At 52.2% G+C, this 23,861-nt stretch overlaps 8 protein-coding genes across 8 annotated transcripts; 4 read left to right on the forward strand and 4 right to left on the reverse strand.

Moving 5' to 3' along the window:
* Window positions 1-78: 78 nt before the first annotated feature.
* N7515_004685 (type I polyketide synthase) lies at window positions 79-7,391 on the forward strand (the record flags this gene model as incomplete). The annotated part of the gene is made up of 4 exons (XM_056665429.1): window positions 79-418; window positions 442-749; window positions 813-7,164; window positions 7,231-7,391. The coding sequence occupies 4 exons, from the start codon at window positions 79-81 to the stop codon at window positions 7,389-7,391; spliced, it is 7,161 nt and encodes a 2,386-aa protein (XP_056522379.1).
* A 263-nt stretch (window positions 7,392-7,654) lies between these two features.
* N7515_004686 (tubulin gamma complex associated family protein) lies at window positions 7,655-10,571 on the reverse strand (the record flags this gene model as incomplete). The annotated part of the gene is made up of 2 exons (XM_056665430.1): window positions 7,655-10,392; window positions 10,451-10,571. 2 exons carry the CDS (start codon window positions 10,569-10,571, stop codon window positions 7,655-7,657), a joined length of 2,859 nt encoding a protein of 952 aa, XP_056522380.1.
* A 201-nt stretch (window positions 10,572-10,772) lies between these two features.
* Window positions 10,773-11,843, forward strand: N7515_004687 (EAF7 family protein; the record flags this gene model as incomplete). Its single annotated transcript, XM_056665431.1, has 4 exons — window positions 10,773-10,968; window positions 11,028-11,173; window positions 11,206-11,437; window positions 11,503-11,843. The coding sequence occupies 4 exons, from the start codon at window positions 10,773-10,775 to the stop codon at window positions 11,841-11,843; spliced, it is 915 nt and encodes a 304-aa protein (XP_056522381.1).
* A 299-nt stretch (window positions 11,844-12,142) lies between these two features.
* N7515_004688 (isocitrate dehydrogenase (NAD(+)) IDH2) lies at window positions 12,143-13,706 on the reverse strand (the record flags this gene model as incomplete). Its single annotated transcript, XM_056665432.1, has 6 exons — window positions 12,143-12,214; window positions 12,273-12,992; window positions 13,064-13,186; window positions 13,246-13,332; window positions 13,476-13,541; window positions 13,593-13,706. 6 exons carry the CDS (start codon window positions 13,704-13,706, stop codon window positions 12,143-12,145), a joined length of 1,182 nt encoding a protein of 393 aa, XP_056522382.1.
* Window positions 13,707-14,034: 328 nt separating this feature from the next.
* On the forward strand, window positions 14,035-17,206 carry N7515_004689 (exocyst subunit SEC5; the record flags this gene model as incomplete). Its single annotated transcript, XM_056665433.1, has 2 exons — window positions 14,035-16,395; window positions 16,448-17,206. The coding sequence occupies 2 exons, from the start codon at window positions 14,035-14,037 to the stop codon at window positions 17,204-17,206; spliced, it is 3,120 nt and encodes a 1,039-aa protein (XP_056522383.1).
* A 125-nt stretch (window positions 17,207-17,331) lies between these two features.
* Window positions 17,332-17,999, reverse strand: N7515_004690 (uncharacterized protein; the record flags this gene model as incomplete). Its single annotated transcript, XM_056665434.1, has 2 exons — window positions 17,332-17,822; window positions 17,876-17,999. The coding sequence occupies 2 exons, from the start codon at window positions 17,997-17,999 to the stop codon at window positions 17,332-17,334; spliced, it is 615 nt and encodes a 204-aa protein (XP_056522384.1).
* Window positions 18,000-18,878: 879 nt separating this feature from the next.
* Window positions 18,879-21,244, forward strand: N7515_004691 (uncharacterized protein; the record flags this gene model as incomplete). The annotated part of the gene is made up of 2 exons (XM_056665435.1): window positions 18,879-19,166; window positions 19,286-21,244. 2 exons carry the CDS (start codon window positions 18,879-18,881, stop codon window positions 21,242-21,244), a joined length of 2,247 nt encoding a protein of 748 aa, XP_056522385.1.
* A 756-nt stretch (window positions 21,245-22,000) lies between these two features.
* capA (adenylate cyclase-binding protein) lies at window positions 22,001-23,820 on the reverse strand (the record flags this gene model as incomplete). The annotated part of the gene is made up of 4 exons (XM_056665436.1): window positions 22,001-22,979; window positions 23,034-23,335; window positions 23,397-23,652; window positions 23,774-23,820. The coding sequence occupies 4 exons, from the start codon at window positions 23,818-23,820 to the stop codon at window positions 22,001-22,003; spliced, it is 1,584 nt and encodes a 527-aa protein (XP_056522386.1).
* Window positions 23,821-23,861: the final 41 nt, after the last annotated feature.

The following is a 23,861-nucleotide window of genomic DNA, read 5'->3' on the forward strand; positions in this document are numbered from 1 at the left end:
TTCCGTACCATTCTTCACCCCGGATGATAGCCTCTTGGTGCCAAGTCTACGCCTCGTCACATTCACCGTTCCTGCACCATGGACTTTTCAACATCAGATAAGCAGGAGCCCATCGCTATTGTTGGTGCCGCATGTCGCTTTGCTGGCGAAGTGTCCTCCCTGGAATCACTATGGGATATGATCAGTAAGGTCAAGACCGGCCACGGCCCAGTCCCCAGCGACAGATGGGACAGCAAGATGTGGCACCATCCTGATCCAGACCGAAAAGGCGGAATCAGTCCACAGCATGGGTACTTCCTCGAGCAGGATATTAGCCACTTTGACGCTCCCTTCTTCTCAGTAACAGCCAAAGAGGCTGCTTCCATGGATCCGATGAAGAGGATGTTGCTCGAAGTATGTTACGAGAGCTTTGAAAATGGTAAGTGATATGGACCCTCCAAGGCCGTCAACGAGAATTCGGTGTTGATTACTTGTCTGTAGCTGGCATTCCCGTCGAGGATTTAATGGACAGCCGTACAGGCTGCTACGTCGGTTGCATGACGAATGACTATGAAATGATCTCCTTGCACGACATCTACAACATCGGACATCCGGCAGCAACGGGTTTAAGCGAAGCCATGACCGCTAATCGGGTGTCCTGGTTCTTTGGTCTCAAGGGTCCCAGCTTGACGCTTGACACCGCTTGCAGCTCCTCGCTTTACGCTCTTCATCTTGCATGTCAGTCACTTAGGCTTAGAGAAACCAACATGGTAGGTTTGAGGCAGGAGACATTTTTCCCGCGGACATCGATAGCTTACTTGGGATACTTGTAGTCTCTCATCACCGGAGTCAACCTCATGATTAACCCCAATACCTCACACCAGCTGACTGCAATGCACATGCTCAGCGCTGAGGGTATTTCACACACATTTGATGACCGTGCCAATGGCTATGGTCGTGGTGACGGCATTGGCGCCCTGGTTGTCAAACGTCTGTCGGATGCTATTCGCGACGGCGACACTATCCGCGCTGTGATCCGAGGTTCTGGTGTCAACGCCGATGGCAAGACACCCAGTGTTACGCAACCAAGTCCCACAGCACAAGCCGAACTGATCATCCAGACCTACGATGATGCAGGTCTAGATCTGTCAGAAACGGGGTACTTTGAATGCCATGGCACAGGGACGCCAGTTGGCGACCCTCTTGAACTCGCCGCCATTGCTTCGACCCTTGGTGCAGCAAGGCGTGCTGCTGGAAGGCCTCCTCTTCACATTGGAAGTATCAAGCCTAGCGTAGGCCACACAGAGGGATGTGCTGGTCTTGCCGGCGTGTTCAAGTCCATCTTGCTACTTGAAAAGGGAATGCTGGTCCCCACATATGGCGTAAATCGGGTGAACCCGAAATTGAAGTTGAGCGACTGGCATCTTACTCTTCCCGAGGATGTCGCGAGATGGCCAACGCCAGGACTACGTCGGATTAGTGTCAATTCATTCGGGTTCGGTGGTGCCAATGCTCACGTTATTTTGGACGATGCCTACCACTACCTCCTAGAAAGGGGGTTGAATGGCAAGCACAACACTGTCATAGGTGACTCTGGTTCGGATTCTGGCTTCGAGGATACATCAGACAGTGGAGTCGTCCACAATACACACAGGAAGCTGTTTCTCTTCACCGGCAAAGACCAGACTGGAGCCAAGCGTGTATCCGAGGCCCTAAATGCATGGCTGCAACAAGTTCCAGAGAATAAACAGGACCCATCCTTGCTGGAGAATCTCGCATTCACACTAGCGCAGCGCCGCACACATCTAGAGCATAGAAGTTTCGCAATTGCGGATTCGATGTCCGAGCTCACAGAGAGGCTATCGAGAGGCCTGCCAGCAGCAACTCGAACACAACGTCATGGCGAAAACCTCGTTCTGGTATTCACCGGTCAGGGCGCTCAATGGCCGGCAATGGGTCGCGAACTTTTCGAGAACGCCATCTTCCGTGCAAGCATTGATGCTTCGCAGTCTTATCTCGAGTCCTTCGGCTGCAAGTGGAATGCAATTGAAGAATTGGGCAAAATATCCAACCCAAACGTCAACCTCCCAGAGTACAGCCAGCCCCTCTGCACGGTGGTCCAGGTCGCGCTGGTGGATCTTCTTCGCTTCTGGAAGGTTTTGCCCAAAGCTACAATTGGACACTCGAGCGGCGAGATTGTCGCCGCATACGCCGCATCGCTTCTCACACACCACGATGCCGTCAAGCTTGCCTATGTCCGTGGTCTCAGCTCCGCTGCTGTCTCCAAGAAAGGTGCAATGATGGCTGCTGGGCTTTCTCAAAATGATGCCCAGATATACCTTGAGAAGATCCCGGCCGGGTCTGCAGTCATTGCCTGTATCAACAGTCCCTCCAGCGTGACGCTCTCTGGTGATGTCGACGCTATTGACCAGCTGGAAGCCCTGATATCTTCCGATGGTAAATTTGCCCGGAAACTCAAGGTCACTACCGCGTACCACTCTCCTCACATGCGTGAGGTCGAGCAAAAGTATCTGGATATGATTGGTGAAATAATACCAATGGAAGCCAATGAGACAGACAACAGCCCAGTCATGTATTCGTCGCTCACCGGGTCCATCGTCTCTTCTGCCAAGGAGCTGAACGCCCAGTATTGGGTTGACAATATGCAGAGTCCCGTGAACTTCTCACAGGCTCTTTTAGCATTGCTGAAGCACAAGAGAGTCGCTCCAGGCGGCACCCGCCCCGTGTCCGTACAGTGGGGAAGCTTCCTTGAGGTTGGCCCTCACGCAGCTCTCCAGGGACCCGTGCGACAGATCATTGACGCAAGCAACAACAAGTTTGCCAAGTCCGCACCTTACGCCTCCATGCTTGTTCGCGGAAAAGACGCAACGGAGACAGCCCTGAACGCTGCCGGTGTGCTCTGGGCTGCTGGCTGCAAGGTCGACATGGCTGCGGTCAACCAGCAGCCCTCAACGGGGAGTAACACTCCTCAGATGCTTTGTGACTTGCCCCGTTATCCCTGGAACTACACAAGGAGCTACTGGCATGAGTCGTACTCGTCACGCTCGTACCGCTTCCCTCCACACATGCGCAACGACTATCTGGGAATGGCGGAAGATTCTCAAAACAGCCATGAACCACGATGGAGAAACTACCTGCGCATCTCTGAAAATCCATGGATTGAAGACCACACAATCACCGGAACTGTGCTATATCCTGGCGCAGGCATGCTTGTTATGGCCTTGGAAGGCGCACTGCGCACCGCAGACTCCTCCAAGACGATTGAGGGTTTCCGCATGACTGATGTCACGTTTGAGCGTGGACTCGTCATCTCCATGGATGAGGATGCGCCCGTGGAGACGCGAATCAGTTTCCACCCCCACAGCGTGAAGCCCGACTCATGGCTCTTCACTGTCTATTCGATGAGCAGAGGCTCCCCGTGGGCGAAGCACTGCGCTGGTACCGTTGCTGTCGTGTACGAGAACAAAGCGAGCGAGGTTGAAGACAACAATGCAGATGCATTGTGGCAGAAGCAATCGGGCTTGCGCAAGACCCTACTATCCGAAGCCGACTCCGTACATGTCAACGTGGATGAGTTCTACAAGAATTTGTACACCATTGGCATGCAGTATGGTCCATCATTTCGCAATGTCCAGTCCCTCACGGCAGTACCATCCAAGAAGGCCTCGTACGGATCTGCATCTGTTCCAGACACCAAGTCAACAATGCCCAAGAGTTACGAGACCCCCCATGTGATTCACCCGGCAACCATGGACTCCATCTTCCACCTAGCCATTGCGTGTCTCGATGCCGGCCAGCAAGTCAAACAAGCCGCGGTGCCGTATAACATCGAAGAGATTTACGTCGCCCATGATCAGCCGAAAGAGGCTGGAGCACTATACTCTGGGTATGCCCGCCTGCTGTCCCAGAACGGCCATGAGATCACCACCGAGCTGGTTGTCTCTGACCAGGAGTGGGCAATACCAAAGCTTACTGTCAAGAACTTTGCCCTACGCCAGGTCACTTCTGGACTCGGCTCGGAGGCTTCCGATGCCGCATCTTCTGGTGGTGCTGTCAAGAACTGTGCCGGCATCACCTGGACTCCTGATCTCTCTTTCTCGGCCAGCAGGGAGCATTTTTCGAAGCTCGTTCTCCCCGGAAAGTCGGCCGCGTTGGTCGACAGTTGGCTTAACGCTGTATTCCTTAAGACATCAAACATCACCGCCCTCATTGTCATGTTCGATGAGTCCGAATGTAGCATCGATGTTCTCCGCCGCCTCAGGAGCCACACATATGGCTCCATTAACATCATTGCCCTCGCCACATCTGAGTCAGTATTGCAGTTGATGCAAAACACCCTTGGCGAAGACAATGAAAAAACAACCATCACTTATGAGTGGTTATCGGAGAGCCAGCTTCTGGAGACTCTGGCCCCAGAAGCTAATGATATCGTCATCGGCTTGGGCGTTCCTGGCATCGCCAAGCACGCTGCCACGTTTGCAATGCTGGCTCCTCTGGCGTGCCTCACTCAGGCTGGTCAGCCAGATGGTATGGAAATTATTGTGCCAGGTCGCGAGTGCGTTGGCCACCTAGCGGACGATGAGATCTACGTCCTTTTCGCATCAAGCACCAGTCCTCCGTCGGCCGAGCTTCCCGACTCTGTGGTTCTTCTCTTGCCTGAATCGTCATCCACCATCCTCAGTACATTTTCTGCCACCATTCAGACCAAGCTTGAACGCTCCGGTATCTCAGTCTCACAGACACACCTGACTCCCAGCGGCGTGGCTTCACTCGCTGGTAAATATGTCATTTCTCTCCTCGAGATTGACAACCCACTGGTGTACGCCTGGGATGAAGATCAATTCAACTCATTCAAGACACTCATCTCCTCGGTTGGACACCTTTTCTGGATTACTCACGGCAGTGTACTTGAGAGTTGGTCGAACGGTGTGGAATTCGCGACAACTCAGGGTCTGTTCCGCGTGATGCGCAACGAATACCCAATTGCCACCTTGCCAACTATGGATCTGTCCGCAGTGGCTGACATTTCCAATGTCCAATACGCAGATCTGGTTCTCGAAGTTTGGCGAACGTCTCTGTCTGAGGACGCGGAAATGGAATACGCCGAAGGCAACGGGTTGATTTACATTCCTCGTGCTACTGAAGAGGCTGATTTCGACCACGAACTGCAGTTGGCGAGCAACACCGCGAAGCCAATCGTGTCGTCTCTGGGCGCTGCTGGAAAGCCACTGAAGGCAAGCGAGTCTGCAAACACCCAAGGTTATGTCTGGATCGCGGATGAGCAAGCGGAATCACCACTTGAAGCAGACCAAGTGGAAATCAAGGTCGAGTATGCTGGAGTCGGAATGGGCCAGAAATTGAACTCTGTCCGCCACGCCGTTGGCATCGTTACCCAGATAAGTGACTCGGTCAAGGATTTGCAGCTTGGTCAGCGTGCCATTGTTTTCTCTGACGCCACTGCAAAAACCCATGTCCGCCAAAGCGAGAACCTGGTTGTACCGCTGCCCGACGGCCTTGAGCCACCAGAGGCAGTTGCGCTTGTCGAGCCACTGGTTACTGCGCAGTATGCGCTTATCGAGATCGCTCATCTCAGTCACGGTCAGGCACTGCTGCTTGATGACGCTACCAGCGCCGTTGGACAAGCCTTGGTACAAGTTGCCAAGGCTGTTGGAGCCGACATCTTTGCTCTAGTTCACAGCAGAGCAGCACGCGATACCATTGCTGACCGATATTGCATCCCTACAGACCACATCTTCGACGCGGCTTTGGGCAACTTCGTGCCACTCATTCAGAGTGCTACCCAGAACCGCGGTGTTGATGTCGTTGTCAGCCAGCAGGTCGGCACTCATGTTACTGGCGCTGTGTCGATTCTGAGCGACTTTGGCCAGTTTGTCGACATGACCGGTGAGAGCTCCCGAGCTCTTTTGCCGGCAGCTAAAACCAACGCTACTCTTGCTCGCATCGACATAGCCACCGTAATCCGAGACAGACCCGCCATTGTCAGCAAGCTCCTTCGGAAAGCCTTTGAGGAGTACATCCTACAGGGACCTTTCCCGTTGACAGTGGCGCCAGCTATCAACCTCTCCGCCTCGGTGAATGACATCCACACCGAGCAAGTTGTCATTTCCTTGGACGACGCCAGCCCTGTGCTGGTGCCTGCACCCCCAGGCGAAGAACTGAAGCTCGACGGTGAAGCAGTTTACGTGCTGGCCGGTGGTCTGGGCGCTCTTGGCCTGGATATTGCGAATTGGATGGTGCAATGTGGTGCGAAGAATCTGGCTTTCCTGTCCCGATCGGCTGGCGCAAAGAATCAACAGGATCTGCAGAAGTTCACCGAGCGCTCTGTCCGAGCGGAGGCGTTCAAATGCAATATTACAGATGCTGCCAGCGTTGCCAAAGTCTTCGACTCCATCAAAGCCCGTGGCAGCAGGATTGCCGGGGTGATCCAACTTGCCATGGTTCTCGAAGACGGCATCTTCGACAACATGTCGTTTGACCAATGGCGCCATGCGATTGAGCCCAAGACCAAGGGCTCACGCAACCTGCTGGCCAACATCTGGCCGGGTGACAAAACCTTCTTCATTTTGCTGTCGTCCATCACCGGTGTCATTGGCAATACGGCGCAGGCCAACTACGCTTCCGGAAATACCTTTGAGGACGCGCTGGCACATCACGCCCACACCCATCTCGGCATCAACGCTACCAGTATTGACGTCGGCTTGGTCTCTGACTCGTCGCACTTCACCACAGCTGGCGAATTCGGCGACCTCGCCAGCTACTTGGGCAGATACCAGCACGGCTGGCGAGGCCTGCAGACGAACCTTGGCGAGCTCGGCGTCGTGATCCGCGCTATCATGCGACGCTCGACCAAAGGACAGAGAACGCCCGCCCAGATCATTCTCGGTCTGGGTGATCGCATCGAGCACCAGGTGAACACCGGAGGCTTTTCCAGAGATAAGAAGTTTGAACTCCGTGTCGTAAAAGTCGATAACAAGGCCGGCGATGATACGGCAAAGCAAGATGTGGGCACTCTTTTGGCGAATGCGACAAATATGGCTGAGGCTGCCGCTGCTGTAGAAGATAACATCAAGGAGCTTGTCGCGGCGGCCATGGGTGTCTCTTTGGGAGAGGTCGATGCTCAAAAGCCTCTCTATGACTATGGTGGTGAGTTATAATTATTTCCCCCTTTCTCTGCAAGACAATGACGTGGCTGACAAGCTTTTACTGTAGTCGATTCACTACAGGCTGTCGACATTCGGAATCGTGCTCTTTTGAACATGCGAAGCGATATCTCTGTCTTCGATATTCTGAGTGCTATGCCGCTAGCCGATGTCGCGATGAAAATTGCAGCCAAGAGTCAATTGGTCAAGGTCACTGCAGGTGAGGATTGAGAGTTTGTGGGTATTGTCTCTTCAGGAGTTCCAGTGTGTAGATGATAGAAATAAAAGAGGACAGGCAAATCTCCCTAGTCATTTTTCATTTTCTCTCTATGCAAGGACTCCCGGAAGCGACTCAGTATGAGACTGTTCACCCCACATTAGTTCGTAAATCATGAATCGTGTCCCAAATGGTAGAGTGGACTAAAGTAACAGCTCCAAACAGAACATGAGAGAATTTCTTCCATATTTCCATGTGTGGCAACGGCTCACCCCATTTAATAGTAATTCTTCACGTCTAATCTCACCCGCAGATGTTCAAAGACACTGGTCGGGTCTCTCTCTGTAGAAAAGAATGTCCCCGACTTAGCCATGGACTTTGACGTTGCCTTGCCAGACTCCAAACTGCGAAGGTAGGTGACAAAGGCAGATGTCTGTTTCCTAAAAGTCTGATAGAGATGGAGCACAGCTCCTTCGCTTTCATTGCGCATCCCGATACTATCTGCTCTTGACAAAGGTCCGAAGGCAAGGATAGTACCGAAAATCGACTCAAGCAATTTGGCCGCCTGCGCGTGGCGCTTGCTCAGGAAGAACGCGAACAACATTTGGTCAAGGATGTCTTCGTGGTAATCACGGAGTCTGGGGACCGAGTGGGCCGCTTCAATCGTACCGTCGATATCACCACGGTTGACACGGCGCTCGATTTTATCGAGTGTATCTTGAAAGCGTTGCCAAATGGATCCGACACCAATGTGGAAACAGTAATCACTAACTGCCAGGACAAAATGTTGGGCATCTACTCTGAACTGCTGTAGGATATTTCGGTTGTCCCCTGATAGAGATGTTCGGGAAGTTGAACCACGCACAAGTCCTTTGACGACAGATACCATGCGAATCAATCGAAGCAAGTGCTTGAAGAGACGATCGTACTTATCAAGGGATCGCAAAGTGATGATGGATTCGAGGACCCTGGGCGGCGTGTACTGCAGGCGAAGGAAGTCCAGAGCCTCGATAGCGTTCGGGTTTCTGCATCTTTCGATCTCTTCGGCCGTCAATTCACGAATCCCGAAGCTCAAGCCACCAGGCAACTCGTTGTCTTTGAGCACTTGGCTTTTCTCGTCATCCTCTGTGGGCTTGCTGCCGAAGTAACAATCTCCCAGCAGGCCTATCAACACAAGTCGCAACTCTGAACTAGCTGGCGGCCATGTATCACGACTGCCGAGGCGGAGACCGGTGTCGACACCACTGCGCACTTTGCCAGCCTTTCGTTCTCCACTTTCCATTTCTGGATCAAAAAGGGAATCGGAGAGACGGGCGACGAACGAGCCTTCTCCCAACAACTGGAATCTCCACTGCATATTGAGATGATGACGGATCTTATGTTCTTTGAAGAGAAGGTGCAGGCAAGAGTAGTTAATGAGAAGGGCTTGCGACGAAAGAATTGGCGCAAGAGAGAGATGGAGGCCAGATATCAATTCAGGCCCGAGGTTGCCTCCTTCGTCGGTGCATACAGGATCGAGTGCGCGTGCTTTGCCGAGAAGTTCATTGAAATTATCTCTTGTAAGGGCCTTGGGATCAACGACGGACTCTGAGTCACGTTCTTGATCATCTATGTCGAAGAGTTCGAAAGCTGCGGTTGTGATTCCGGTTTCAGTTGTTTGTCCATTTTGCAAGACAACGTCCGGTGGCGTATCGTGCAAGTCAGTACCATCATGGTACCTCTTGATCTCAGCTCGGAGTCTCGATTCATACTCTTGGGCCTTTGTCTGGATGCGCTCGATACCGGCCCAGCTAGTCACACAATGCAGATGAAGACCACTGTTCCGGGAGAGAACATCATGCCGTGCGATGGGATGGTGAGGATGAGATTGCTTCAGTAGTTGGAGGCTCCGCCCACTCTCAAAGATGGAGCGGGCCTGGTCCGCTGGAATGATTGATGGCATGTGGTCGGATTGATAGACGTGGTCGATTCGACCTGGCCCAGCCTTGAACTTGCCAGGTTCATCAATTTCCAGTCGAACAAAGGTTTTGCCACTAGCCAGAGATTGCCGAAGTGCGGTTTCTTCTGATCGAAGCCCAATCCAAGTCTCGACGAACTTGAACCATGGCTGGGTCACTCGAACTATGATCTCATGCAGAAGACTCTCCATCCAGGGGAACTTTTGGGCAAAAAAGGCCGCACGCTGCGTGACAACTGATATGACCTGTGCGTCCGAGACAGCCTTGTGCGTAGCATCGACAATAGCTGCCAAAACACCTATTAAGTCGCCGCATCGATTGAATAGTGCTTTTATTTGCAGCAGTGAGACGACTTGTCTCGAATGATCAGAGATCTGTCGCTCAAGGATGAGGATTATCACTGCCACTGTGCTGCTCAATGTGAATAAAGCAGAAAGTTCTTTGCACTTGGCTGGCGGGTGTTGTGCAAACAGGCGCATCCGCTGCATGTTGACACCACACTGTTGTACATACTCGATCACACTCTCCAATGCAGGCAAACTGATCCCAGAGATTCGGACGTCCTTCAAATGTCTCACAAATTGGCTGGTGCGTTGATCGTACCGGAAGAACACTGAACTCCAACCAAGCCCCAGACGAAGTAAGGATCGAATGAAGATGTCTGATCGAACAATCCGAGTTGGCGAATTATGTCCAGATTTCTGCTGTGCCAATGCTGCATCAAAGGCCTTTGTTCCTGCTTCGCTAAAGTAGGCAGACACGGGTTCTTGAAATGAACGGTCTTGGAATCTCTCCCATGATCTTTGTGGGATTGCATGGCCAAGGCCCTCTTGTAGTAGATCTATAGACCAGAGACCATTGTCGTCATTTTCGTTGTTTGTCGGGTCTTGTAAGGCATCGCTTGATGTATCCGACTGGCCGTCTATGGAAGCACTGATGATCGAGTCGGCAAATGATTCGGGTTGTTCTAAGCTGGTCGGAAAGATATCCAGCTTCCATGGTGAACCGAGCTTATCTGTAGGGTTTCGAAATAGTTCAAAGCAAGAAGTCGAGTCATCTATCCCAACAACACAAGGTCAACAAACACTCTAGGGAATCCGGTGGCTCACACATACCAGGTAGAGCGGTGTTCCATGGTAGCGACTCCAATGGCTGCAGAGCTTCTATGCTAAATTTGGAGAGTCTCCAGAGGCTCTCGATGGAGAAAGGATCCATTTCATGACCACATTGATCCATAGCGAGACCATGCTCAGTGAGCACTAAGATGGTTGACGCGTGAAAGTCGGTCCCGCGACGGAGATGCCTATCGCCGTGCACGGACCCTTGATAACAGAAAGTGCCTCGCCCTCCTCGTAGCTCAGTCACGACCTCCCTCCCACCCCAATTGCGGTCGCTTCTACCTTTTTAAGCCTCTCAGATCTCATACACACAGTCAACATGCCTCCGAAAAAGAAGACCAAGCGCACACACTCCCCTACACCCCCAGATGACACCGCCGCGCTGTCAAGCGCAAACACCCCGTTAAGCGATAGCGCCGAGAACCCAGACACAGATTACGATCTCATCTCAGACCCCTGGACGGATGAACAAGAAACAGCGCTTCTCAAGGCGATCATAAAATGGAAGCCAGTAGGTGTGTTATATTCGCGCTCCTGTTACATCGAGCGCGCAGCTAACCGTCCTGTCCTATAGGCCTACACAAACACTTTCGGATGCTCGCGATTTCAGAGTACTTGAAGAGCCAGGGGTACGCGCCTTCCACGGCAGAACATATGCGCATTCCAGGAATCTGGAAGAAACTCCGCTCGCTATACAATCTGGAAGCTCTTGACGAGCGGGTAAGTCGCGATCTACAAGTTTCCTTTGCCAGTCCATCTCCCTAATCGCGATACGTTTAAAGGAAGACTCAATAATTACCGATATGAACGAGGATGAGGACGGCCAGAGCGAGATGTACTGCCCATTCGAGCTTCCATATGACGAGTACGGCGATATGATGTTTGAAAGGAGACTCGCGATGGAAGAGTCTTTGTCGCCCGTCACTAGTCGTGCCAGTCGCGCGGGTGGATCAAGGCGAGGAAGCACAGTCGCAGACACAGATGGTTAGTAGCGAATCGATTTTGCGAATTCGAGCTGAGTCCGTAAACTGACCTATTGCCCACCACAGAACCACGGTCTTCGCCTGCCCCTTCTCGAGGTCGAAAATCAACCCGGAGTGCCCGTACCTCCACACGAGGAACACGATCAACACGGCTACAAGCCGAGCTTGGTCCCGGAAGTCAGGGTAAAACATCAGACGAAGGTGGTGATTCGGCGGAAGACACTGGTGCGAATGAGGAAGACGAAGAGGAAGGCGAAGAGGCCTCCGAGGCCAATAGTGACGAAGATGAAGGCGAGGGTGAGAAGGGTGGTCCGCGGAGTACGCGAGCGCAAACTTCTCGGTCCCGAGCCAAAGACAAAAAGCCTTCGACTAGCACCACGACGCGCAGGACTGCGCGACGGCGTTGACATGGTCATACTATATCGAATACGTGGATTTTGACTTTTGATACCTGTGGGTGCTTGATACGGCGTTATTCTCTCCATCGGTAATGTGTAAGATTATGTATGCAGACAGCTATGGATAATGTATGTTACTTCTAGCGGGTGCATCGCCCCTAAATCCAACAGGTCATGATTATTTGGGAAATCCTCCGGGTAACCAAAGAGAGGTATATTTCGATCGCTATAGGTCTAATGTCGTTCGAAGGTACAAAAGGAAAGATTCAGAGAGGGTCATAGTACAAGGGGTCTAAGCAGCGACAGGTTTACAGGCGCTTGATGATAGCCCCAGCGTACTCGTGGGTCTTGGCATTGCCACCAAGATCACCGGTAAGAGTCTAAAGATCACAGAGTCAGTAATGCACGAGGAACATAGGAACGGAGATATAAACTAACCTTGCCCTCAGCAAGGGTGTCGAAGGTAGCCTTCTGGATGCGGGCAGCGTGGTCGTGGAGACCCATGTGCTGCAACATCATGATACTGCTGAGAAGCAGAGCAGTGGGGTTGGCGAGAGCCTTGCCGGCAATGTCGGGAGCGGAACCGTGGACGGCCTCGAAGATGGAGCACTCGTCACCAATGTTACCGGAGGGGGTGAGACCGAGACCACCGATCAGACCGGCGCACATATCGGACAGAATATCACCGTACAGGTTGGGCATGACAAGAACCTTGTCGTTGTAAGGGGTGGGGTCGGTGACGATCTTGAGGCATGAGTTGTCCAGCAGCTCAGCATCAAACTCGATGTCGGGGAATTCCTTGGCGATCTCGCGGGCGGTGTTCAGGAACAGACCGTCGGACATCTTCATGATGGTGGCCTTATGGACAACGCGGACCTTCTTCTTGTTGATGGACTGCGCGTACTGGAAGGCGAAGCGGAGGACACGCTCGGAAGCCTCCTTGGTGATGAGCTTGATGCTCTGCACGACACCATCGACGACGACGTGCTCAATGCCGGAGTATTCACCCTCGGTGTTCTCACGGATAAGAACAGTGTCGACATTGTCGTAGGGGGTCTTGTAGCCAGCAATGGAGCGGCAAGGACGCAAGTTGGCGAAAAGGTTGAAAGTACGGCGGAGAGTCAGGTTCAGGGAGACGTGACCCTTGCCAACGGGGGTCTAGATGGTTGATGTTCAGTATCGGAGTTTAGATGCGAAGGATCTATGGGTGATTTCGAGGTCAAACATACAGCCAAAGGACCCTTGAGGGCGACGTAGTTGCGGCGCACACTAGCAATGGCATCATCGGGAATGGCGGTCTTGCCATCCTTGAGGATAGGAGTAACATCGACGGACTCCCACTTGATGGGGGCCTATGAGTTTTCTTAGCATTCTGATCGCGCTGGTTGGAAGTAAACATGCTGATAGCTACCTTGGCGGCCTCGAAGATGTCCTTGATGGACTGAGAGATCTCAGGACCAATGCCATCACCCTCAATCAGAGTAACAGTGTACTTGCCCTACAAAAAGAGAAGTAAATGCGTTAGAAATGTCGAAATTATACACGGTGGTGGTGTTCTGCGCGATTTATGACCGGTGTGCCGCTGCGCGGCTGGCGCCGGCATTGATGAAAAAAAAAGGGTTCGGGGTGGGAAAAACGTACATCGGAACCCTTCTGACCCTTGAACTTGGCAACGGCCTCCTGCGCAGGACTAGCGTAGAAGCGAATCTATTCGAAAGAGGGTAAAGATTAGTCAATTGAGCTCGCTTGATAGTCAACGGTCCGATGTCTTGAGGGGGTTGGTACCTGCGCAATGGGGGCAGCAAATCGGGGGGCCACGCGGGAAGGGCGCAAGCACTGGCGAGCAGCAGAGAAGTTCCGGGCAGCAATCATTTTGAAAGATCCCTTCAATTTCTGGAGAGGAGATAATATGAGTGGGTGGGGGGAGAAGAGTGGAAGAGGAAGCCGAAGAAAGGAAGAAAGAATCAAATCTCTCGGCGCCGCACCGATCCGAGCGGGAGGCAGACCGCATTGGTGGTTTGATTCAACACGGCCCGAGTCCACTCTTTAGGTGTCCACTCTTGACTACAAGGTACCAGCAACTCTGTCTCTATTAGGGTTCTGCTATCAGATCTCCGGTCGACCGCGGGAGAATCTGTAGCTAGATCCTGGCTATCCCTTAATTTCAATTCGTCCTGCTTCCTCCTCCCTACCGCCCGCCATGGCTGACCTCGACGTCACAAGCCACTACAATCTCCCCACCGAGTTCCCCGAAGAATGGCCGGCATCTTTAGACGCGACCGACGAGCCGGAAGAAGAGCCAACGCAGAAAGACTCCCGTCCGCGCAAATCCCGATACGTTGCTCTCGAACGCAGTCCTAGTGATTGGAGAAGCAACTTTGGTTCACGGAGAGGGAAGGAGGGCAGAGACAATGCGCGTGAGGACGAGCCCGACCCGCTGGGTACTAGCGACAGCGTTCTTCGAATTCTCAAGCAGCGCGGTGTACCTCTAGAGGAGGATGGCAAGTCACGGTTCTTGCTGTCATCAACATCTTTCTCGCCCGCGCTGTTTCTATCACAAGCGCATCACTCAGCCTCGATTGAATCGTTGACGGACGGCTTGGACAATCTATCGCGTTCCATTGACCAAAAGTCGGCCTCACTGAAAGTATTGGTGGAAGCCAATTTCGAGCGTTTCGTCCGTGCCAAGGCAACCATCGATAGCGTCTACGCCGAGATGAGGAACCAGGGTACTGATAAGGAAATGGGCTTGAGTCCACGGAGGTCGGGACACTTCAGAAGCTATTCAGGCCAGCAACGGGGCGTATCTCCAGCTCCGTTTGTGTCTGCTAAAAAGACTGCTCTTGTCAAGGAGAGTGAATATGGCATGAAGGGTATCAGGGGTCCTTTGGTTGAAGCTTCCGTCAAGGCCGAGGAGGTGTGGGGGCCGGCTCTTGGTGGCCGTGAACGAGAGAAAGTATTAAAGTCAGTGGTGGAGACCATGGAGAAACACCGTGATGTTTACGAGATTGGGAGCCACTTGTCCAAGGCCATCCAACAACGTGATTACGATGCTGTTTTCGATCAATACACCAAAGCGAGGACGCTCGCCAACCGAGCTAAGGATATCGCGGAGCAGGCATCGTCCAGTTCGCGCCGACAACTAAGCGACTCTGAAACGCACACCATCCTAGTCATGGGCCGCATGTGGATGGACGTCGACCAACAGATTCAGAACTTCAAACGTGATCTTTGGCGACGCCTTGCCGATGCCCCCACTACGTCCACCACAACCACCGCCTCGGGCCCCGTGGAAGAACACATGGAGTTGATCGGTGCCTTGTTAGAGCTGGGCGTCGAAGACAACCCCATTTGGGAATGGCTTCAGAGTCGTTATGAATTCTTGAAGACAAAGATTACCGGATTCTGTGACCGATGCAAGGTGGAAATAGAGATCTTGAGAAGGAGGCTTGCAGGTGGAGAGAAACCGACCCCCCAGGCTACAGCATCGTATCTCCGCCTAGCGCCTCGTGATGGTGCAGCAGAAACACCGGAGAGACTTGACACGGATCAAGTGGTTGAGTTGTGGGAATGCATACAGGCGTTCCTAACCCGGCTTCTATCCTCTCAGAGCGGCTTGCTGGGTGAGGTGATGGACTTCTGGGAAGTGGCCCAATCCTTCATCGAAGGCAACCGACAGCGGCTTCTGCCGGTTGGGTTTGAGGGAGAGAGCCGTAAACACCATCATCTCTCAGCTGACAATGCTAAGGACCTTGAGAAGGGTGTTTCCGAGTTGGTCAATATCATTCGAGAGAACGTTCTGACCCTTTTCACGGAACCCCCAACCAATGATATATCCTTGCTCTTTTCGCCAGTTCCCGCAAGTCCATCGACCCCGGAATCCCGGGGCGTTACCCCGACAGAATCGCGCTTCAAGTTGGATCCAAAGAACCTACCTTTCCCTCCCCCAAAGCTGGGCGAACATTGGGAGGACTTCGCATTCTGGCCGCCATTCTCCAACTCGCTCAGTGGAGTACATTATTTGAGTAAATTCCTCATCATCGTGGGCACTGCTGCTAGTGAAATGGCAGCCTTACGACCGGTCGGTGGCTCTGGAAAGACATACGACCTTCTCAAGACCCTTGTGAGTGTAGCCCGGGAACGATGTGCCCGTGTGGCCTGTGCTGCCTGGAGCAAAGATGCGGAGATCTGCAAGATGTTAGAGGACTGGACTCGCGATCCAGAGAGGCGGGATCTGACTAAAATGCCTGGGTTACTTGTGGCTTTTGAGAGTGCTATCCTTGGTGGCATGCAGAAGATCCTTTACATTTCGGAAGCTATGGCGAAGCCAGGCTCGGTGGATGTTGTCACTCAGCCGCCTGCCAAACTTCTCCAAATGGTTCGCACTCAGTTTGTATCGAGTGTTTACAAAGCTCTGAGTGGTCTGGTTGAAAATGCTGAGCGACAGACAACACCAGACGAAGAAAATGAATGGATTATTGCTCGACCAGCAATGACAAGTCAAGCCACTGATGCTGCCTTGTCGGTTCTTTCGGCCGATTCCGTTGACTCTTGGAATCGGGTAAGTTCTTGTCCATTGTGATATGAGGCCATGATAGCTGACCACAGTACAGAATGTTCGAATCCTTCTCACACTCTCCAACATCAAGGCTCTACAAGCGGATCATGTCCCCCAGCTTATCTCCAACTTTGAGACATCCTTCTCGGTCAAGCTGACAGAAGAAGCCAAGACTATCCGGGACGTCCTCAGTCAGATTGAAGACAGGCTCTTCCAGTCCTACGTAAACCCAACTACTGCCTCAATAAACAAAATAATCACCGCCGGCATTACCTCCGCAGATTGGGAGCCAACCGACGGGAGGCCGGAGCAAGTCCACCCCTATGTTTATAACACCTTGTTGGCCATGGTGCTGGTCCACACAGAGATCTCTACCACAATCCCGTCCACTGTGTCATCTGGAGCCAGTCGCGCTGCGTCGAGCGCACCTTCCTCGCTATTGGCCACTGTGTTATCATATTTCATGGCCCAAATATCCTCGTCACAACTAGCTGCCTTCCGAGCTCGGACCTCCTTCTCGCTTCCAGCCTTGATGCAAGCTACATTGGATACTGAGTTCATGTCACAGACGCTGAGCGTGTACTCGACTGACGAGGTAGCAAATGTGCAAGGCCAGATCTACACCGAGCTAGATTATCGCACCACAAGCGAAGCCCGCGCTGAACTTCAAGAAGGGCTAGGAGAAATGCGTGTCGTCTTGAAACGCCTCAAAGCCCGAACTAAGGGCGAGTTTGCTTGTTTCAAGGGGCCCAGAAGCGGCAATCATGGAAGTAGTGGTGGAACTAGTTCAGGCAACGTCAAGACTTCGAGATAGTGACCACATCCATAGTGTTCAACTTTGGCTTCGAAGGAATAATTGAATACATGAAATCTTTTTGGGCATAACCAACCGGGTATCATCAACAAAGCCCACACCGTGTGTGGGTTTAGTCCTTTTAACTAATTCTGGCCAACCATCCGCTGCACACGACTGAGGAGTGCATTACTCTCTCGGCCCAGTCGCCTCTTCCCAAACTGATCTGGCCGCTTTGCGCGCAACAGTGCCTCGCGTTCTTTCTGTTTCGCTTCCCGTTGCCTTTGGCGTTCTTCCTCCTCTTTCCTCCGCTTTTCTGCAAACTCCATCTCCCTTGTGAATGCGGAAGGCTTCGGTCGACGCTCCCTTTGCTTGCCATCGCCTCGCTGACGCCGTTCCGGTCTAGGTGCTGGTGCTGGCTCGGGCTCGTTCAACATGGCTATGCGATCCGGATGAAGCTCTAGAGTTGTTGCCTCTTCGGCGGGCTTTTCGTCGTGCTTGGCGATTTCCTTGTCATTTTCCTCGACGATGTCGTAAATGGATTTCTTCGGCGCGGTGGCCAGTTCTTGCGCTTTGATCTTTGCATAGGCCTTCTTCACTTTGGCTTTGTGGATCAGGTCATTCTTGATCTTTTGGGCTATTTTCGGTCAGCTTATAGTCTCGAAGAAATCCAAGGGAATGCCAACTCACTCTTGCGACGATATGTGCCATCTGGGAGGTTTGCGGGACCGACGCTGAAACCCTTGCGTTTCTTGACTTCGGGCTCTCCTTTTGATGCTGGAGCATCACCGTCATGAGTACGTTTCGGTGCCATAATGATGTTCGTTGAATAAGACTGTATCCTATTGTGTTCTGCCCCGATGTGTGTTGAATCCAAATCTTTGGAGAAGAAAAAAAAAAGTGGCGATCTCCGCACGGAACGTTGGTCTCGGCCACTAACAGTACAGTATGTACGGATTCTACGGAGTACCTGCGATAAATAGCAATTTGATGTTGGATTGACTGTCAATTTATTTTCTCTTAGTTAGTGATCAAAGTACAATATCTAAAGTAATAAAGTTATTCTCAGAGTTCATTTCATTATGTATGTGGTCATGTGGACGATGTGGTCATACACTTATCGCGGTCGCTAGTTTAGGTTTGCCCATTCGCTCCCAACTTGCCTTTCATCTTTCCGTCTGTCCTTTCTCTCCCAACATCTTACACGATGTTGGGTATCAGGCCTCTATGCCATTATTGAGACCCGACAATGATAATCTAGGCTTTGCCCAAAGCCCGATGAATGCAGTTGCAGCAACACAACGTCACTGGTCCATCACATGACGTTCTGGAGTCCGGATCTCCGAGATCGACGGTGTCCACCCACTGACTCGTTGAGCAGCACCTGCTCAATAATTCTTCATTCAACTATCTGAACGTCTCAGACAGCGCTAGCTGGCCATCTGTGTTTTTGAAAGTGCAAGCGGAACCAGCTCCATAGGACGGCATGACCCTACATAAACCCATGGCCGTTCCTCATGAATCAGTTGACATACTGACGGCATACACCTGAATCATCTTGACACACCGCATACAAAGGCCCCCACCACCGCACAGCTTGGCCCTGGTTTAGAAAGCTGCTGGCCAAATCGGTGGCTTTTGAACTGTTCCCATCGGCGTTTCTGACCTCAAAGTCTGTCCTTATCACGCCACCATGCCGTTATTTCGAGACCCGGACCGGCGGCGTCATTATCCACAATCACCCGACGATGATAAGCGTGAAGCGCCAGTCACGGGGCCCTCACCACTCCATATACATGAGCCTGCTCGCCTTGAACTCATTCCGCCTGAGATCCCCGCTAGTCCTATGGAGTCAAGACGTTCCCACCCGGCTTCAATACGAGCGAATGATCGTGAAGAGCTCATACATCGTATCAAAGAATCTTCACCTTGGAGACTTCAACACACTGTATGTGAATCTTCCGTAAAGGTGCCTGGCGCTGTGATTTTTGTTCCTTCTTCTTTATTGGCAGAAGGAACGTGAAAATGAATTCCTAGATTCCTTTGCTTTCTTAATACACCACCCCCTAAATTTGATCATGAACTAACACTAAAATATAGTCATCAGAAAGGGAAACCCCTGCAGATTTATCAATCTCTCAAGTATCCCGAGTGTATTCACAAACGGCAGCCAGAGACAGTGAAGACAGCTCTCCCTGTCAAAGACGTCACCTTATACCAGCAGAACAACTGGGATCGCCGGCCGATATCCAAAGACCTCGATCAGCTTTACACTCCGGTGACTTCAGGGAAGGTGCTACAGATCCCCATGATCCGCATGCCCCCCAATTCCCCTTCCGACGAAGGGAGGACTCATCCTTTGGTCATTTGAGCTCCTTTCCCACTCCTCCTTGGCTCAGGGAATATCCAGGAACATCAAGTGCAGTGACCGATGCTCGTCAGTCCGACAATATTGTAAATTCTCGTTCCCGTGCACCTTCACTGGGCTCATATTCGTCAAGTTATGTCTTGAAGGCTCCCACAAGCCCTCTGATATATCAGGCGAACAGCACAGATTTGGACTTTCCATCTCATGTTGAGCATGCGGACGTCTCTGAGCTTGCGGGGAAGGTGAATCGTCGCCGCACTTTGCCACCAGGGAGCTTTGAGAGCCTTCAGCTCTCTCCGTCAAATAATCAGGTGAGCAACCTTCGTAGTCCGTTTCCGCTTGAACGGCAACAGGGAATAACCAGCAATCAGACATTTTTCCCTCGGCGATCCTTGACTTCATCATACAGTCTTCAACTCGCATCCCCGCCTGGCGGTCCGTTTCCATCGTCGCGAGCAAGAAGGTCATCCTTAGCTTCGGATATTTTGTCGAGTTCGAATGCGCCGATGGTGGGGTCTTATGAAGAGTCCATATTGCGCGGCAGGATGTCCATGAATTCTTCCAGGCCACTGGATTTCACAGCCAAAATTTCCGTGGCGGGCAAGCCAAACAGCAAAGGTCATTCAAAATGTCCACCGCATGTCACGGTGCCATTTCAGGCTGTTTTCTATAGTTATCCTACTTCGGGCAGCGGGCGCTCGATCTCGGACGACAGTCCGAGTCCTTATGTAGGACTGATTGACCTGGAAAACTTGCTCCCACATGAGAATCCTACCCGGCGTCTTAGCCCGCCCACAATTCCAACAGAGCCTCATGAAAACACACCCGCCATGCCTGATACCGAAATGCGACGCAGGCGAAAGAGAAGTCGGAGGTCAGTATCGCCTAAATGTCCCCCAGGAGGGTCATATCGGATTCCACAGCAAGGTCACGTACAGGTCATGATCAAGAATCCAAACAAGACTGCGGTCAAGGTTTTCTTGGTTCCTTATGATCTGCACGGTATGGAGCCCGGTACAAAGACCTTCATTCGGCAAAGCAGCTACTCGGCTGGACCGGCTACCGATATGCCGCTCAGCGCGCAAAGTCAAGACAAACGCACTTTGCGATACCTCGTTCATCTGAACATCTGCTGCCCCGCGCGCGGGCGCTTCTATCTGTATCAGAATATCCGAGTGGTCTTTGCCAACCGCGTCCCGGATGACGATGAGAAAGTCACGCCTGAGACCTTGACCCCTACACCACGGTACAGTCCTTACCGGCCGACTCGAGAGTCTTTATCGTCGAACAGAGCAAGCACGACTACACGGCTCGCGATCGAACAGGCTTCTCGCAGGCGAAGCATCGGCCAGGAGCCGATTCCCCACCTTCGCCCACATGCGTCATCTCCGGGCGACTTCCCCTCGCAGCATGGCATGTCAAGACCTCGAGATCCCACGTCTCAGTCTGAGGCTACTTCGTCTTCGCACAGTTCATCTATGTACGGCAAGCTCGCCAAGGGAGATGTGGGCTATGGAGGTCAATCCCGAACCTCACCCTCAAGTGGCTCGGAAGCTAGTGAGAGCCTACTCGCCCAGAGACTTCGAGGCCTGGATGTGCAGAGGCAAGAGCCACGAGTAGATGAACATCATTCACACAAGGCAGGCTGCCATGATCGTTCCTCTTGCGCTCATGACCGCACTCCTCGCTGAAAGGACTCAATGTGAGCACTTCTAGGAGTTCCGAATCCCCCACCTACATTTATCATATTCATGACCCCTCATATACTTGTATCTTGACTTTGATATCATTTTGATATCACTTTGGTTTGACATTGATCCGATGCTCGGATCACATACCATGAACAGCAGAAACACAAATCGTCAGAAAGTCCTGGAGACTATCTGAACACCAGCATAACATGACAATAGGCGCACTGGATGCTGCCGATACCTGTGCATACTGACTTAGATAATAGCACCGATTCTCATTTTCGACTTTCTTCGCACCCCAGTCATATCTGCATTCATTGGGTTTACTGTGTATTTAACAGTCAGTCATCCGCCTGGTTGGTTTCCATCTCATGGCGTGAACTCCGGCCTGAAGCAGGGGGCTGGTGTGTATCTCTTTTCCGTGCATATTGAGGTTCCTTTAGCGGAGTTGTTCGGGACTCTGCGCTTGAGGTGGTATCATTTATTAGGCTACTTATTTGGTCTTAGGACGATCACACATACTCATTCAATCCTATCTCACTCATTGTATATATCGGAATCCATTGTGCTTTAAGGAAGAGCCAAGTTTGAGTCCTGGGATTTCTATCTACAGAGTGCTAAATACAGCAACTAAATTATCGAAACGAGTCTCAAGCTTAGGTATAACCGGAGCTGGCTGACTAGATAGATTACAATATATTCTTCGAGACAAGGAAGAAAATCTGTCCTTAGCTCCCTTGAACCAACAAAGCCAGCCTAACCAGCGTGCTCCACGATCTCGCTCACAACCACACCATTCTTGATGTAACTCTTGAACTGCTCGGGTAGAGGGCACTCCTTGGTATCCCCATCGGTGCCCTCCGGCGGCGGAAGGTTGATGTTAATAGCGGAGGACTTGCTAGTGAAGATTTCAGTGTTGAGACTTTGCTGGCCAAGGTAGACAGCAGCACCATCGACCTGATCCATCAGCAGAGTAGGGACAGTGCCATCAATTTGCACAGCAAACTTGGGGCACTTGATGACGTCCAGACTGCTGACGAGAGAGTCAACGATCAGGGAGAGACCAGTGCAGTTGTCGATGGCAATAGCGTTGGCCTTGTTGGTGACCTTGATAATGGTCTTGTTGCAGCGGGTAATCATGATAGACTGGTTCTGCTGCGCGGGGATTTCAATGATATCGCCGGGGCCCTCGAAGTTCTCGATGAGCCACTTGTTGCCCTCGAGTTCCTTGCGAGGCGGCTTGCGCGCGCGCATGTTCTCGGGCTTGGGCTTCTTGCTAGGAGCTGGGGACTTGCCGCGTACAGAGCTGGAGCCCTCAGAGACAGTGGATCCGGCACGCAGGCTGGGGTTCTTGTGTGTCATCTGAGATTTGTCTACCTTGCGCAGACTAGAGGTGATAGCCTCGCCCTGGTTGAGCTGTTCGAAGACAGCACCCATGTCGGCTGCTGGTGCTGAAGGAGCAGGGGCGGGCGGGATTCCAGGAGGCGGAGGTGGGGGAGGAGCACCGCCACCGGGGACGTTGAGAGATGGGACCGGATGAGGAGGGGGAGGGGGTGGAGGGGCGCCTCCGCGGGCGGGAGTAGGTCCACCCTTGGCCTGCTTCAAAGCTTCCAGGGCGTCGATTCCAGACTCGTTGTTCCATGTTAGACCCTTGGGGAAGTGCTTCTTCAGGTACTCGGCAAGAGCCTTGAAGTTCTGGTAGTAGGCTTTGATATAGTCCACATGCGCCTTATCTCTGTCAAAACGTTAACCTGGTATCCCTCGAAGCTTTGTCAAGGGAATATCTCACTTGTCCTTGTACTCCTTCAGAACCTTATTTCCATAGTATTCAATGCCACCAACCATTTCCGTGACGAATTCCGCGGGCTTGCTTTCAAAGAACCAAGCAAGCGCGACAATACCCTCTGCAACAGCGCTGAGGTGGTTGAATAACGAGGATGCTCGGTTTGATTCGCGAATGTTGTTGATACTATCAGATGCTTTGTGCAGATCGGTCATCAGCTCCGGGGGTTGTGTTTCAGGCTTCTTGGCCTTTGTTACGACGTAGAGATAGGTGCGTTCGGCCTGGAAAGCTTGAAGGACGGCTTTCGACTATAGAAGCAGTCAGCACCTCCTGAATCACCAAGCTTTTGGGGCTGCAGACTAGACATACCTGCTCAGCGACGAGACCACCAATTTTCTCTCCCAGGTTGACAAAGTTCTGCACATCTCCCTTGATCAGGGCATCGAAATCTTGAATCTGAGGCGGAACTGGGGCGGCGGCAGGGGCTGCGGGCGGAGGAGGGGTAGCTTGAGCCCGCTCCGGGGTAGCAGGCACAGAGGACGAAGCGCCCCCGAGGGACTTTGTTGCGCTGGGGTCGTCATACGACATGGCCATATCCTCCAAGCGTGAGGTCGCTGCCTCGAGGCTGTCGTTGAGTTTAGTGTTAGCCAAATGCGCCGGATGCAGTGGTAACACCGTATATGGAGTGGAACCAAATTGTTAAGCGTAGAGCAAAGGACTTGGGCTCCGCTAGAGCAGACACATACCGCTTGATGAGGGTGGTAAAGTTATGCATGTGGCCGCCGGACGCCATGGTAGGCAACACGTTGCTCCAACGGTAATATGAAAGGTGTA

The sequence above is a fragment of the Penicillium bovifimosum genome (assembly GCF_028826915.1).
Source record: "Penicillium bovifimosum strain IBT 22155 chromosome Unknown utg000004l_segment0_segment0, whole genome shotgun sequence".
In the NCBI taxonomy this organism is placed as follows: Eukaryota; Fungi; Ascomycota; class Eurotiomycetes; order Eurotiales; family Aspergillaceae; genus Penicillium; species Penicillium bovifimosum.